Source organism: Silurus aristotelis, assembly GCF_946808225.1.
Source record: "Silurus aristotelis genome assembly, chromosome: 4".
NCBI lineage: Eukaryota > Metazoa > Chordata > Actinopteri > Siluriformes > Siluridae > Silurus > Silurus aristotelis.
Window position 1 is genome coordinate 20,154,353 of NC_139577.1, and position 17,500 is coordinate 20,171,852.

General features: G+C 37.7%; 1 protein-coding gene across 6 annotated transcripts in view; it reads left to right on the forward strand.

Annotated features, from left to right (window-relative positions):
- smap1 (small ArfGAP 1) overlaps positions 1–17,500 on the forward strand; it is a 115,553-nt gene that overhangs the window by 37,379 nt on the left and 60,674 nt on the right. For 3 of the 6 annotated variants that reach the window (XM_083539432.1, XM_083539433.1, XM_083539436.1), the window contains exons 4-5: positions 6,656–6,731; positions 12,891–12,962. In XM_083539432.1, the coding sequence (XP_083395558.1) occupies positions 6,656–6,731; positions 12,891–12,962 (148 nt within the window). The remainder of the gene's footprint in view (positions 1–6,655; positions 6,732–12,890; positions 12,963–17,500) is intronic. The other 3 variants (XM_083539434.1, XM_083539435.1, XM_083539437.1) reach the window with 1 other exon arrangement.

The following is a 17,500-nucleotide window of genomic DNA, read 5'->3' on the forward strand; positions in this document are numbered from 1 at the left end:
TTTCAGTCTGTCTCTCGGGCTCATTCTTTCACCCTCACCCTGTTTCATGCAGTTCTTGGCCTTTGACTCTTCATCTAAATTGTAGCAGAAATGAAGATGTGCTCACTATGGAAAGCAGGAGACTCTGGTGAATTGTAGAGCAGTCGACCCCCATCCCCCTCTCCTTCTCCTTCTCCTTCTCCTTCTTTCCCAGTCTGTTTTTTGTGGAATGTTGAGGAAAAAAAAATTATACAATCTATTTTATGAATTTCTAGCTTAAAGATAAGCTTCAGTATTACAATTCAGTTAAAATGATAATAATAATATAGGGAATGACCCGGGGCATTATTTAGACTTGGCGTTCAAACTTTAGAGGAATTTTAACACCAAGAAAGTTCCACATATTCACAGTGGTGCTTATGTTAAATTTCCAGGCAGACGGCTCATATTAATAAAATTAATAGAAGAGAGTACATTTACATTTGTCATTTTTCTTACATTTAATTGAGCAATTGAAGGTTAATGGCCTTGCTTAAAGTCCCAGCAATGCCATGCTATGTGGTGCTGGGATTTAAACCTACAGCCTTCTGATCAGATCTACACCACTGAGCTACCACTTGCTCTCTTTGTATTTCACATTAATAGATAAATTTGCCTGATTTTTGTTTTGAGTCGTCAGAGATATTTTTATAAAATAAGATATACGATGCAACCTTAATAAACAAGTACCTATTTTGAATCTTAAAAAAAAAAAAAAAAGGTTAAATTCTGATTAAAGAAATTACTTGCAAATAGGTGACCGGTAAAAGCAGCCAACTTATTGCTTTGTCAATTGCAATTGTAATAAATTTAATTCAGATTTGGTTTACTTGAACCGACCTCAAGATAATTAGTTTCTTAAATTAGAACGCTTTCTTTTTCTGGAGGAAAAAACTCATGAACTTTTATTGTCCAAAGTGATTGAGGGCAAGATTATTTTATGTGTTTAATCTTGTCCTTGAAAGCCATTCACAATGAGCAGAACAGAAATTTTAAGGTTGCATACTGTGGTTGCAACAGTCAATGGTGCTGAACTTAATACTTCTGGATTGAATTAAATTTCAGAATCACAAATGTATTTTGTTTTCTGCAACTCTGATAATTCAAATGGCAAAGTAGAATATATAAGAGAAATAGTTTCCCCCTTTTTATTCTCTTAGCAAAATACAATAGTTTTTTAATAGATAAATGCAGTCGTAGTAAAGGGATTGATACTTGTTTGATGACTCACTATCTCTCAGTTTACAGTGTTGAAGCTAAGCAGCCTGGAGCTCCTAATTGTCCTCCCTCCTGTACAAGATTAGTCGTTTTTTAGGAATGTAGGGTGCTTTTGATTTCCCCTATCTTTCTTTTCTCAGATTTAAAATTACATGTTTCCCTTCCCTTCTACTTGCATAAAATCAGCTTGGCTGGACATCTGTGTGTCTGTGTGTGTTTATGGCTGTCATATGTTTGGAAACACCTAGTCTTTTATTTGAGACCTATGCTTGTTATTTTTGTTCATATGCAAACTAGGCAACAGGCAAAAAAACCCACAAGAATTGGTCAGTAAATGACTGTGTTCTGTGGACAGAGAAGTCCAAATTTGACATTTTGTTTGCTAACAGTAGAGTTTTTGTAAGAGAACAGCCTGCCTTATAGCCACATTTAAACATTGAGGTAGAACTTAAATATTCAGGGTTGTCATGGGGCAGTGAGAGTTAAAGACTTATTTACAGGTAAACGGAATACTGAACCAACATGGCTACCATTCAATACCTCAACGCCAGGCAATTCCTTCTGAACTTCAGCTGATTGGAACCAACATCACCTTACAACAAGACAATGACTCGAAGCATACGCCTAAGCTCTGTAAACATTATTTAAACTAAATAACCAACCAAGAACACCTTTGGCCAGTTTTACATGAGGCATGGCAAAGTATTTCCGCTAAATGCTCAGAGAAACTACTTGCCCAGATACTAAAGGTGTGTTATTTATACACAGGGAGGATTTTTCAATAAAAAAATATAGTTTACCATCAGTACATTTATATATTTGTTTTGTCAAAGTAAATTTTCAAACTATTAATTTACCCACTTGCCCTTAATACTTTGCTCCAGACCTGCATAATAGTAGTTTTGTGTGTGTGTGTGTGTGTGTGTGTGTGTGTGTGTGTGTGTGTGTGTGTGTGTGTGTGTGTGTGTGTGTGTGTGTGTGTGTGTGTGTGTGTGTGTGTGTGTGTGTTGTCTGATGGGTGTGCATATCTATTTGTTTTGTGATCTCTCAGCACTGTATGGGATCAGTGTGGTATCAGAGCTCTGCTTTTTATTTATTTATTTATTTATTTATTTATTTTATTGCCTTCATGCTTGTTTTTATTTTTTTTTTTCCTTTTTACATTTACTATGTTTACTAAGTATCATTTTTATCTTCTATCTCTTTTTTTCCCTCCCTTTTCCTTCTTTCTTTACTCTCACTGTCTAACTGGGCAGTCTAACTGTCTAGCAGCATTAAAAATCCTGACTTTAGTGCAGCTAATGAGGGAAATAGAGAGCAAATACAGGAGCTTATACACTAACGAGTTTAAGATGCCATTTAAAGCTTGCTGGCCACAGCAAAGATACAATCCAAAGACAAAGTGGGGCCTTTAAACATAAAATTGTATCAGCTTTGATGTATGAAGGTCAGGATAAGGGGCTTTAAGGCAGATGCTAACTGTCTATGGAGAGGTTATTGCATGTTAACTGATTGTCTCTGCAGGCATGAATATACACTTCTACAGCACAGTTATATGAAGTAGGAAGAAGTTATTGAGATACCATTAGTAGACCAGCACTAATCTGATGTGGTACTTCGCCTATAGGTACAATCTGATTGCCTGTGCTAGTTTGACTCTGACGTATGAGACTCAAACAGTGACTCAAATATCAAGTGCAAAGATGAAGGAAACCGCAAGGCTCTTTTTCACCCAGTAGGAAGGTGAGAACTGGAGAACTGCATTTTGCATGTGTATTTTGACTACCTATGAGGCAGCGAATATTTCTGATATCTAACCAAGTTTTTTTTTTTTTAAAAGGCGAGGTATATTCAAGTCATTTCTGACTTGTCTTAAAGTTTATTAAAGCTCCTTTTTGCAAATCTAGACAATGAAAGAAGTGTCTCTAGTGCACTCCTAAATTTAATGAGCATATGAACGCTAAGATATATTGGTCACCAGAGAACTCTGTGATTAAATTGCAGTCCTGATACATTATATGGACAAAAGTAATGGGACACCTGTCTTTTTCAGCCTTATGTGATTTTCCTCAAACCGTTACCACAAAGTTGGGGGCACACAATTGTATAGGATGCAGTAGCATTAAATTTCCCCTTCCCGCAAACTAAGAGACCCAAACCTGTTCCATCTTGATAGTCTAAAGCAGCTACATTAAGATATGGTTTACATGGGATGGAGTGGACCATCTTGGCCTGTTATAGAGTGATGACGTCAACTGTACTTAACACCTTTGGGATGAATTGGAATGTCGAATGCACCCCAGGCCTCCTCACCCTACATCAATACCTGACTTTACTAAAACCATTGTTGCTGAATAAACACAAATCTCCATTAACCTCACTCTAAAATCTAGTGGAACATCCTCCAGGCGAGTGTAGCATATTATAACAGCAAATAGAGGCTAAATGTGGAATGTGAGGTTCAAAATGCACATATTAATCTTATCAGGTGTCCTTAAACTTTTGTTTATAGGGTGTCAACGCACACCTTGTTCAGGTTCTACAAGGTTAAAATCAGCCCCCTCCAGTGGCATCAGTCGTGAAGTGGGTTGATTGTGCGTCACGATGAGTCACGTCTTTCATGTGATTCTTACCGATTCTTAAAGCTTCCCTCAGATTTTTTTGTCCCCTTACTAATGAAGACGTGCAGTAATTTGATCAAATTTTTACAATGCGAAAGGTGCATTATATTCCTGTACTCCACAACTGTAAATTACAGCAAGGTTTTGAGACTTGTGACTTGTTATGCTGCTGGTCCTTGTAGCGACTCACGTCACATGAAACGAAACTGGGTTTTTATTATGAAGTCACTGCTATTTTTTTATTAAATTATGAAGTGCTTTGTAAGAAAAAAAGAAAACAATATCCTTGCTGATAAACAACAAGAATTTAGGGCATTTATTCACTGTGTGTATGCTTGAGTGTGGAGATGCATCTCAATGTATTTATTTTTGTATCAAGCATCTCAACACTGCACCTGACAAGGGCTGTAGCTATGGATTATTTAGTACTCAAATATAAAAGTAATCAAATATACAAGAAAAAATAAGACTGGTCTTTTAAAATGAACAGGTAATTTGTTTCCTTTTTTAAAAAAAATTAACGTTTTATTGCTGATATTGCATTCAAGGATGTCTGTGAAAACTAAACCCATTTATTGCATTTATTTGCCATATTACATCAAATGCAAAAACAAATATATAAATAAAAAGTCGTAAATCTAAAAAATAAAATCAGATTATTCTTAAAAAAAAAAAAAAACAAACAAAAAAAACATACTGTACTGTGTATTTTTTTGTTTTAGTTTGAAATGATCCCAAACTTTGGAAACTTTGTTGTTTCCTGAATCCTATGGAAGCCTGTTTCCCCCTCATAAAAAAACTTTAACTTTATTTCTTGCAATTGCAACTTAATTTCTGATGCATTCACTGGTAACCATGTTGTCAGCCTGCAGTCTGAAGTTCAAGTTTATTTCTACAGCGCTTTTCACAATGAACATTGTCTCAAAGCAGCTTTACAGAAGTTAAAAATTAAAGAGAACGATGCGTGTTTATCCTTAATGAGCAGCCTGGGGCGATTGTGGCAAGGAAAATCTCCTTTAGTGGTTATAAGGAAGAAAGCTCGAGAGGAACCAGACTCAAAAAGGGGAACCTCATCCTCATTTGGGTGGATGAATAGCATGATTATAAATCTATAATACGTTATTATAGATTATTAAACAATACAAAACACTGAAGAGTGAGAATTTCCATGAGCACCGGAGTGTGAGATTTTGAGTAATGTCCACTCTACAGTCTTATACAGTCATTTGACTTTGTGGAACCAGGAGCTACTGAGCAACTCATAAAATAGCTCAACGTCTGAGATCATTATAGATCCAACACCAGCTTCTCCATGCCAGAGACTTTAAATGTCCAATGTCAAAACTCGACATGAAGTGGGATCCAAATGTCGACATCTACACTTTAAAGGGCCATAAAGTTCATGAGGCTTGAAGCTGTTGGTGTACGAGCGAGGCTCCTCTGTTTCATCCGTTTTGTTCCGTCTCCTTCAGAGCTGATTTTTAGACAGAGTTCTTTCCAGGGATTGGAGGCTTAGTTTGATACCATGTGATTATATTTTTTATTTATTAAATTTTTTTTGTGGCCGAAAAAGGCCTCCATTATGAATCAGCATCTTGCCCCTCGCTGTTTTCTCCCTGTTCCTTTTTTTTCTTTTCATTCTGCAACGTCTTATTTTTTGTTTTGGGGTTTTTTTTTTATTTTGCAGCGTCTTATTTTTTTCATTTGCCTTGATTTTTTATGTGTTCAAATTACTTGAGGAATCAACCCAGCCATTAGGGTTGCACAAAGCCAGTGCACTCTTAGTGCTAAAAGGATGGAAATGGCAGTGGTAAATACTTATTTTAAGAAGGAGGAGGATCAGAAGGTGACTTATAAGAGTGGAAGAAGGTGCACACAGGTGGACTATGTTCTATGTAGGAGATGCAACCTGAAGGAGATTGGAGACTAAGGTGTTGGCAGGGGACAGTGTAGCTAGACAGCATCAGATGGTGGTCTGTAGGATGGCTTTGGAGGTGAAGAAAAATTAAGGTGGAGGAATTCAGGTACCTGGGTTCAACAGTGCAAAGTAATGGAGTGTGTGTTAGAGAAGTGAAGAAAAGAGTGCAGCCAGGGTGGAGTGGGTGGAGAAGAGTGGCAGGAGTGATTTGTGATAGAAGTCTATTTACAAGAATGAAAGGGAAAGTTTATAGGACTGTGGTGAGACCTGCGGTGTTGTATGGTTTAGAGACAGTGGCATTGAGTAAAAGACAGGAGGTGAAGCTGGAGGTAGCAGAGCTGAAGATGTTGAGATTTTTATTGGCAGTGACAATGAACAGAATTAGAAACAAGTTCATTAGAGGGACAGCGCATGTAGGACGTTTTGGTGACCAGGTGAGGGAGGCGATATTGAGATGGTTTGGACATGTGCAGAGGATGGACATGAGGTATATTGGTAGGTGAATGCTGAGGATGGAGCCACCAGGTAGGAGGAAAAGAGGAAGGCCAAGGAGGTGGTTTATGGATGTGGTAGTTGGTGTGAAAGAGGCAGATATAGAGGACAGGGGGGGTATGGAGACAGATGATCCGCTGTGGCGACTCCTAATGGGAGCAGCCAAAGGAAAAAGAAGACTCTAGAAATCATTTCGGACCAACAACTGACATTGATATCAGCACCATGACAACCGATTACACTCTCGCTCTTCTTTAGACTTAAACTCAAATTAAGGATACATTTGGAATTGTCTCTGTGCGTGTGTGTGTGTTTGTGTGTGCCCATGCAAGCATTATTTCTGTACCCACTGCAGGTGAATTGCTTTCTCCCTTAACAAACCTCTCAGAGCTGTAGAGTTCTTCATCAGGGACAAGTATGAGAAGAAGAAGTACTACGACAAAAACGTGGTGACCGACTCGTTTGTAAGTACGCCCTGTTCATCCACACATCACATTTTTACAGTGTCCTTCAGTGCATTGTTTTGAATCCGATGCATAATTTGCATGCATTATTAATGTACAGGTTTCCACAGGCCCTCAAGAAAACGCATGGTGTGTCTATTTGTACTAGTAGAATGTCAAATGATGGTGCTGACTCCAGTATGGATTGCAGTGGTGTGTTTTCTCAAGGCAAACCAAAAGTAGTTAATATGTGCTGCCCACTCTGTAGATCACAGAGCCTTTAAACATCATACAGTTGTTCAGCGTTTTGGACTGAAGGTCACACAGGGGCTTCAGTCAGATTTCCCTCAGAGGTCACATCTAACAGTGGATACGTGCAGTAAGATTATAATAGAGTAACAAGTGGAAGATTCTCTACTAGGGTACAAAACATGCAGTAACTTAAACAGGCAGTTGTGGATTGTTTGTTTATTTATTTATTTGTGGGGGTTTTTCCAGACTGTTCTTCCAGTAAATTCTCAGAATGCACAAGTATTTTTACAGTGACTAAAAAAAGTCAATACAACAGATTTTCAAAAAACACCATTATATACTAAATTAAACTTTGGTAGCACTTTTGTAAAAAATAAAACAAATTATTAGCTTCATAACTAGCTAAAGTTTGGTCTGATACTAGCAATGCTGCCAATGCTTTGCATACACAACCTTCATACAAATGATATACATACTGCACTGATAGATAACTATGCTAACTAGGTAACACTGGTAGTGACTGTCAGCTGAAAAGCTCATGAGACTTCATTACAGGGAACAGCTGAACAATGAAAGACTCTTGACCATTCTCAGAGCAGCACGTTATTGAGCTAATAAGCTAACACCCAAAGACGCAGAAGTCATGTTGACGCTTGCACTGACAAGCAAACAAAAAATAAACAAGCACTTGGGGTGTTGTATTTCACTGACTAAAACCTATAAAGCTGAACTAATCTTTGATTGCTCCCTTAATATAAATGTTAGTGTAATGGTGATATGACTATGTGAAAACTGTTAGAATAAAGAAATAAACAAATAGGTGAAAGGTGTTCATTGTGTGTAAGTTATGAAGCCTGTATAGATCACTGAACCTGAGAACAGATATCAGTGGAAAGATGAACTCCATAGCTACTTTCAAATGTTCATGACGTTCCAGCCTGCACCGGAAAGCTGCCCATATGTTGTAAGAATTCTGAAGACAGTAAATGAAGAAATTAAAAAAAGATGTGACTCATGCATATATACATTTTTTATATTTTTTTTACTACCTGAAATCCTAGATTAAGTCAGTGGGATTTGAGAGTGCATCTCGTTCTCTGATATTTCAGCGTCTTGTCAATGCAAATGAATTAAAGCAAAGTACTTTACACCGTGGTTGATGTGGAAAGAGACGGGAGAGAGAACTAGAAGAAATGAAAATCAGAACATAAGTGATGCACCTGCCTCTGTTCCAAACGGATGATAATTGACACTAAACATCTGTGTGCTTTCTCATTTGAAACGCCGTCGAAGTCTTTAACGTGCACAACTGATGTTTTCATTGTCATCGTTGTTTTTTTTTTTGTTTGTTTGTTTGTTTTTTTGTTTTTTTGTTTTTTTAGTTTATGCCGGTTTATTTCTGTACATTGATTGAATTTTCTTTTAATGTATATGAAAAAAAGAAGAATCGGATCAGATTATTATTTAGTTAACAGCTATTATTATTATTATTATTATTATTATTATTATTATTATTATTATTATTATTAATAATATTAATATTAATAATACTATTACAATGCTTGGGCTCCCGAACGGTGCAAGAGAAATATGTTCTCTCTCTCTCTCTCTCTCTCTCTCTCTCTCTCTCTCTCTCTCTCTCTCTCTCTCTCTCTCTCTCTGTGTCTGTGTCTGTGTTACAGTTAGCAGTTAACATTTGTTATGAGGCAGCAAAAAAAGAGAAAAAGGCTGGCTTCATGTTTTTTAGAGGAAGCATGTGTTAATCCTCTTCTACCTGGATGGTAGTCATATCACAAGGCTGGAGATTGGCAAGTGACCAGAATTGTGATAAAAAAAATTTATGGAAATAGTTATTTATGCTATGTAATTTATTACAGGTAAATAATAATCCTAAGAATAATTATATGATAAACTTCAAGTATGTTCAAATTGTTGATGATTGATAATATGATGATGCAAATTCTTTCAGCTGCATCAGTGTGTGTCTTGTTAAAAAACAAAAAAGCAGTTCTAAACCTCTATACACGTGGTTACGAGTCTGAAGATTCAGAGCTGGTTTGTTAGAGAATAGTTTACACCAAATGGCTTCTGGTTGTTAGGCCTTGGCACCTTGAGCTCTCCCTTCTTTCTCTCCATCATGTTGCTGTGCTGATGTGATTAGGACAAGAAAACCAGGCGTGAAATGAAACCACCGGAGAGGCAGCCTCTGCCTTTTGGGGCAGAAAAACAAAACCCCCTACTCAGTGCTGTGTTGGATGTCTGCATCTAACACAAGGTGGAGTGCAGTCATGCAGCACTGCCGGAATTCTTACTTTATTTTACCACTCACACTCTGCTTTTTTCATCTCCGTTTAAACCTCCCACTCCATCGTCCGCTATGCCCACATTAATAGATAAGTGTCGAGTTTTGTCGAGGAATAAATGGCACCTTATATTAAAAGCCACTGCAACGTTGTCACATTGTCCCCTTTTCGGTTCTCTGGCATTTAAAAGACGCGTAGAGCCAGCGAGCAAAGCCCTTGGAAAATAAATGTGCCAGGATATTAACCATCAGCTTCCCGTCCTTGTTTTCATAACGAGTCTTTTCACCTTTTTATCTTTAGCTTTTCCTTTTGTAGTTGGTGTTTTTTCATTACTTTGATCAAATTGAAATCACAAAATAATGAGCCTCAGGAGGTTATTTGTCATGCTGATATGAAACCTTTTTTTTTTCTTTTCTTTTCTTTTTTTTATTTGGTTGTTTTTTATATCCTACCTTTAGCAATACATTGCCAGAGTTTCTAATAGAAGCTGGGAACTTTTGCAGTCCTCATACATGACTGGGGAATTACAGACAACTTTAAAAATAAATATATCGAAAAAAAGAAAAAGATTAAAAATCGATTTCTATATCCAAGATAAAGACTTCATGAGGTATTGGGTTTTGCTTGAGATTGCTTTATGTGTGAGATCTAAGCACATATAATAAGATTATAGATTTGCTCTTCACTCTTCTATTCTTCACTTAGTAATTGGCTTTCGTGCTGATGGACTGGCCGGTGGCTCCTGTGACCTTGTCATCATCTGGTTCCTATCCAGCATTGACTGGACTGCATTGTCTTGCATTGATGTGTACGCTCCCTATTACTCTTCCTAGCAGAGAGCCAGGCACCTCTGGCCCCTCGCCGCTGTGCTCAGCTCTTCTCAGAAAATAGGAGCCCAATTATGTCAGGCCTTTTGCCGCTTCCCAGATTGCATTAAGATCGAGATGGTGATATGCTTCGCCCTCGGCGCTTCTCCAATGATAGCTGTCCCTACATATTGACCGGTCTGCCTCCATCTTCTCCAGTGGGCACTTTGCTGCTTATTTCCCTGGATAGAGCTTTACTCTGAGGTGTTGTGGAAAGGGGAGATGTTTTTTTTTTTGCGCCATATCTGTTATTGGATCTTTAATGCTGCGGCGTAGCATAGTGCTGATGCTAACCCAATAAAGGTGGATTACGAGTAAGATCTATCAGCAGGTAATGGCCCAGTCTGGACAGCTACACGCTAACCAGGGTCATAATCGACCTGCTTGTTTTACTCCGTCTCTGTGGACTGGTGCTGCTGACAGCAGCACTTCAGTGTTGAAACGAAGAAGAAGAATGGGTCATCTTTCTTTCTGTTACTCGCTTCCCCTGTGGAATTTGTTTCTCCCACTTTCTTTTCTCATTTTTCAGGCTTCCATGCCTTTTTGTTTTTCCTCAGCCTTTTGTACCGAAACAGATTGTGATTAAATGCTGGGGAACTGTCTACCGTTCAGTAGGATCAGGAAGCTCTTCAGATGTGGGGCAGGGTGTCTATTTGTTTCTGGCACTATTTCATTTGCATTGACGTGACACTAAGTTTTAAATACAAGGATTTTGGCTTCCCAATGACCATTTTAAACCCAAACACCCACAGATTTTTAATCTTATGCATTGGTGCAAAGAAAAAAATTTGTTTGTTAATCTGTTGCACCAGCACTAGACAAATGGATTGGAAGTTTCTGTGGAGTTCCTATAAAGCTCTGACCTCAATCCTATTGAACACCTTGAATTGGAACATTGACTGCATCCCAGGCCTTCTCACATCACTTCCCGACTTTGCTAATGCCCTTGTGGACGAATGGGCACAAATCTCCACACCACACATTAAAATCTAGTGGAACATCTTCCCAGAAGACTGGAGGGTGTTTTAGCAAATAGGGATAAAATGTGGAAAGGGTTGTTTAAAAAGCACATATGACTCTTACGGTCCACGAACGTTTATCCATATAGTGTAGATGGTAGTGACAGGTCACTGAACGATTAGTTCATTTTGAACGAGTCTTTAATGTGGCTACAAAAAAACGAGTAGTTTTAAAAAGTGATTCGTTCATTTTCGACTGGATGCGCATGAGCAAATCATGGAAAAAACAGATTTAAGTAGTTAATTTAATGAGTCCTCTGGTCCGAGTTGTTCGTTCTTTTAACACGTGGCTCCCATGTAATTTCTTCTTATTATTATAATATTATTTATTTATTTGTTATTTTTGTTAGTCTTCCTTTTTCTTTCTTATTGCTGCTGAACTCTGAGAGCTACCAAGCTAATTTCATTGTATCACTACAAAGACAATAGTTTCTAAGTCACTCTAAGTCCATAGACATTAAACAATGCAATAGATCAGGCTTTTTGGTCCAAATCTTGACATTATTGTTACAACAATTATGGGAGTCACGTGACAAAACAGAACTAAGGATACGGACTAGGAGATATGGGAGGTGAGCTACTCATTCTGTTTATCAATTTGTCCTTAGCTGCATTGTCATATTTTTATTATTGGAACTATAGTCTAAGTGCATGTATGTAGCTGTGTTGGGGGTATCTGCTTATTAAAAATGTCATTTTATATTATTGCTGATCAAAGAAATGAAATGAAATAAATGATAAAAAACAAAAAAAAAAAAAAACAAGTCACTAAAATAATCACATTTTCCCATCACTAGTAAATTGACAGGTGTATAATTAATTAAGGTCCACCATAAAAGTCATCATTATGAGGAATGGTCTTTTTTTTGTTGAACAGGATTTTCTATTTGAGGTGCAGCCCAAAAAATGTTCCCCGTTATTCAACAGAGCCAAAACATAAACGTTTTGTCCATCAGATCTAGAGATTTTATAGCCCCTTTATTTTTAAGAGACTCTAAACATAAAAAAAAAAAAAAAAAAAGTAAGAACCCGGACAGCTGCAAATCTTTGTAGTCTGCCCTGTTTTGGCCCGTGCTCTTTCTCTCTGGTAGCTCTGCTCTTTTTTCCTTTTGTTTCATCACCTGGGTAAACATATGGAGGGTACAGTGATTCGCTTGGCACGCCTCCAGCCCCACTTGTTTCTCCACGTAATGGAAAAAGACTCTTAGTGGGGCTTGGTGAAAGGAGCTGACCGTTTATCTGGCCCTAGAACTGTACAGCAGGCACTTTGAACAAACATGAAGTGAGACGAGAAGAGGGAGATATCAGTGTGCAAGGCAGCTCGCAGATTCACAATAACAGTCAAATGGATATTTTTTCAAAAAGATACACTAGGTTTGAAGATTTATATAGCATGACTGCTTTTTATATATAAATGCCAGGATCTATTGAATTTCTATCCATCATTCGTGCATTTTATTATAGTAATTCCAATTTTGTTTTGCTTTCATCGACGTTGACAGTTGTGTTTATGTGCATGTTTAAGCTTTGTGTGGATCAAGCAATGAATTAATATATGTATATGTATGCTGTATCCCTCCTGCAACTGCTCATCTACTGCTTGTGCTCTTTTCTATTCCTGTCTTCGAATTTTGTCTCCTCTATTTTAAACTCCTACACGGCTTATTTATTCCTTTCCACCTCTTTAATTTTGCTTTCTTCCTCTGTGTGTCCCTCTGTCTCCTTCTTGGCTCTCTGCAGAAGTCCTCTGATGCTGCTTTGCCCTTGGCATCCTCTCCCACTTCACAAGCAGGCGAGAAAAACAAACTGGAGGTACTGTAGCGTGCTTGCTTGGTTGCGGTGTTCTGTGAGTGCTGTGTGTGTCTCGTATCATGTTAAACGCTGAGGATCGCAAGCCCATTGTTTGTAATTTGTTATTGTATAAGGAAACTGGATACCATAATACCCTCTCCATCTGGGTGCAGAAAGACTGCACAAGTCAATATTCAGTCTCTTATCTTCTGCACTTTGTTTCCAGTGGAGGTTCTAAGAAGCCTTTAGCCAATCTTGATTCTTTTTATTATATTTTTCTTTTTTCCCCCGCTCAACCCAGCTGCAGTTAAGAGTCTGAGATTTTCTTCTGCTTGGATTATTGCATTATGCTTTTTAGTAGATTACGCAAACAGAAAGAAGAACAGGTCAGAATGTAGAAGAAAGTGCACCGATCTGAACATTTATGTCTAACTGCAGGTCCCCCACAGTGATATCGAAAATCCCAAAAATCCAAACCCTCCAGAAGTTACAACAGTACTTATGACGATTGTTTTAGCGGGCATGCCTCAAGCCTCAGTTAGCAATTAAGACCTAGCTTTAGATCTGTCTTTAGATTCTATGTTGTATTATACCAGAGTACTAGAGTGAATTCTTAAATCAGAAGGTGAAGGAGTTTTTGATAAGTTGTGGCTCTTGTAAACCCATTTGGAGGAAACTCAGGTTGATGCAGCAGGATGGATAGAAGGAGTAACATCAAAACAAAGAGAGACATTTCTGTCAATACATATACTATATGGACAAAAGTATTGGGACATGCAGTACATGTGGCTCTTTCCCAGAATGATACAACAAAGCTATAGGCACACAATTTTATATGCAAGCATTACATTTTTCCTTCACCAAAACCTGTTCTAGCTTGACATTGCTCCTGTGCACAAAGCAAGCTTCCTGACTGCACCCCCAGATTGCAAATCTCCACAAACGCCCTCCAAAATCTAGTGGACCGTCTTCCCGGAAGGTTGTTATAACAGTAAATGTTAGCTAAATGTGGAATGGGATTTTCAAAAAGCACATACGAATCATCTTGTTGCGGGTACACAATTTTTCTCTGCTTAGTTTCTGAGGTCCAGTTCTGTTTGTATATATGAATATCCCTAGTATTTATATACAGGTGCAATATTACGGCACAGTTGTGGTATAAGCAAATCTAATACATAATTATTTTTTTTCCATAGTAACAGTTCCTTCACAGGAATTTGTCTGGTAATTGCGATATGCAATGTAGGCATGATAATAAACAGAGTTAAAGTGTACCGCTATTTAACAAAGTGAATCATGTCCTATAATCAAATGTCGATATGGTGAACTTTTCTGGTAAGAAAAAGTTTATTCAAGTTTTATGAAAGGAGTGTGCAAAGTCAATGCATTAAATTAATCACGTTTTCTGCCACTAGATGGTCTAAAAAGGATTTTGCATGTACCAGATACTAAGCTGCATTATTTTTCTTATGAATCAAAGCTAAAAATGAGGGACTACATTTACAGTAATATACATTGAATGTAGGTACAAATAGGGAAGCAAGTATGATATGCTGTTCCTTAAGAACTAAACAAAACTAAAATCATTTGCAAATTGACATTCTTTCTTACATGCACAACTATACCAATACGTTATCACTGAAATGCTTTTATTGATTGGCCCGTGACGTAAAAATAGAAAAGGAAAAAAAATTGTGTTGAATAAAATACATTCTAAATAGACGCATTAAAATAGCAATAGAACTAACACTTGAACCTAGAATTGATCTCGTACACCTGGAGCAACTATGTGTTTTTCCGAATTACAGTTGAATTGTTGTCCTTTAGTGTTTTATCTCACTATGAGCTACATTGTAATATGCAACGTGTACGTTATTATTCAATCTTTTTTTTTTTTTTCCTATAAGCTGCCAGCTTTTTAGAAATAAAAGAGCTGGTGGGTTATTAGACCTAAACAGATAGATAGATGGATCTCTGACTGAGAGTTTTCTTCTTATAATAGACATCATAAAGCGAGTAATCAATCAAACATTAGCCATATTTCTTGAATTGAGTTAGTGTCTGTTACCAGTTTTACTATGTGAAGAAACAGTGTGTGTTTTTTTTTTTTTTTTTAAAGGCTCCTAATAACACTTGTTCACAAATTGGGAGAGAAAGAGAAACAAAGAGAGAGTTTTTGTAAAGACCAAAGCCAAACAGGTCAGGCAAAGATTGGGGACAGTTGCAGTCAGTGGTGGGCCGTGCATTTGGTAACTGGGCCTTCAGTGAGGACCTACCCGACTTAACCCACCTCTTAATACCACAACTATCACGTCGCAATTATAGAAACCATCAATACAATACAAAAACTCAATATAACAACACATGGCATTACAGAGAGTGAGAGTGAGAGTGAGAGTGAGAGTGAGAGTGAGAGGCATTTCACATATGGAGGCTGAATACCATTTTGAGGGGCAGAATACTTCATTTTCTTCAAGTATAAGTGGCACATGTTGAATGTGGTCAGTAACTGTATATATACAGTATATGCTGAAGCAAACCTGAGAGAATTCCTCCCCATTCCTGTTCTACAGTTTATTCCAGCTCACGAACACCAGAGCAATGCAGTTTCTCTTCCCTCTCAGTTTTCTAACTAAGGCACTATTTTTATGTATCACTGTTTACTGAAATACTCTGTCGGAAAATGTCTCTAAAAAGACAAATGACTTAGATTTTCATCTAGAAACTTGCATTGAATATTTGGAGGCATATCACAAAAAAACATAAACGTTTATTTAAAGCACAGGGAAACATACCAGTACTTGACCATGGTAATCACTCATACAGCAGGACATAGGGACTTGAATTAAAAACTGGAATATTGTGTTCATATTATTTATCTTAGATCATTTAATCCATTTAATAATCATCTAATAATCAGTAAAGGGGAGAGAAGGAATCTGGTGAGTTTCTTCAAAAACTGATGATTAACCTTTTCTAATTGATTGCTGATATTCCTCTCATATTTTGTTTGGGAAAAAAAAAAGAAAAATCTGCATGAATTGAAATTGGACTTAATTATGCAAATTACATGTACATATTTAACTTAAGTACACCAAAATACGAGGCTTCTGATGTTAGAATTATGATCTATGTTTTTCTGTGAGGATGCGAGTATGGATTCTAGAGAAAAGTTTGATTTTGATTCATCAACAAAAAAACGTGCTGTTTATTAGTAAGGAAATATTTTGTAACAGAAAAATGAAATGTAACAGATACAGTGCCTTGCGAAAGTATTCGGCCCCCTTGAACTTTGCGACCTTTTGCCACATTTCAGGCTTCAAACATAAAGATATAAAACTGTAATTTTTTGTAAAGAATCAACAACAAGTGGGACACAATCATGAAGTGGTACGAAATTTATTGGATATTTCAAACTTTTTTAACAAATAAAAAACTGAAAAATTGGGCTTGCAAAATTATTCAGCCCTCTTAAGTTAATACGTACTTTGTAGCGCCATCTTTTGCTGCGATTACAGCTGTAAGTCGCTGGGGGTATGTCTCTATCAGTTTTGCACATCAAGAGACTGAAATTTTTGCCCATTCCTCCTTGCAAAACAGCTCGAGCTCAGTGAGGTTGGATGGAGAGCATTTGTGAACAGCAGTTTTCAGTTCTTTCCACAGATTCTCGATTGGATTCAGGTCTGGACTTTGACTTGGCCATTTTAACACCTGGATATGTTTATTTGTAAACCATTCCATTGTAGATTTTGCTTTATGTTTTGGATCATTGTCTTGTTGGAAGACAAATCTCCGTCCCAGTCTCAGGTCTTTTGCAGACTCCATCAGGTTTTCTTCCAGAATGGTCCTGTATTTGGCTCCATCCCTCTTCCTATCAATTTTAACCATCTTCCCTGTCCCTGCTGAAGAAAAGCAGGCCCAAACCTTGATGCTGCCACTATCATGTTTGACAGTGGGGATGGTGTGTTCAGGGTGATGAGCTGTGCTGCTTTTACGCCAAACATAACGTTTTGCCAAAAAGTTCGATTTTGGTTTCATCTGACCAAAGCACCTTCTTCCACATGTTTGGTGTGTCTCCCAGGTGGCTTGTGGCAAACTTTAAACGACACTTTTTATGGATATCTTTAAGAAATGACTTTCTTCTTGCCACTCTTCCATAAAGGCCAGATTTGTGCAGTATACGATCGATTGTTGTCCTATGGACAGAGTCTCCCACCACAGCTGTAGATCTCTGCAGTTCATCCAGAGTGATCATGGGCCTCTTGGCTGCATCTCTGATCAGTCTTCTCCTTGTATGAGCTGAAAGTTTAGAGGGACGGCCAGGTCTTGGTAGATTTGCAATGGTCTGATACTCCTTCCATTTCAATATTATCGCTTGCACAGTGCTCCTTGGGATGTTTAAAGCTTGGGAAATCTTTTTGTATCCAAATCCGGCTTTAAACTTCTCCACAACAGTATCTCAGACCTGCCTGGTGTGTTCCTTGTTCTTCATGATGCTCTCTGCGCTTTAAACGGACCTCTGAGACTATCACAGTGCAGGTGCATTTATACGGAGACTT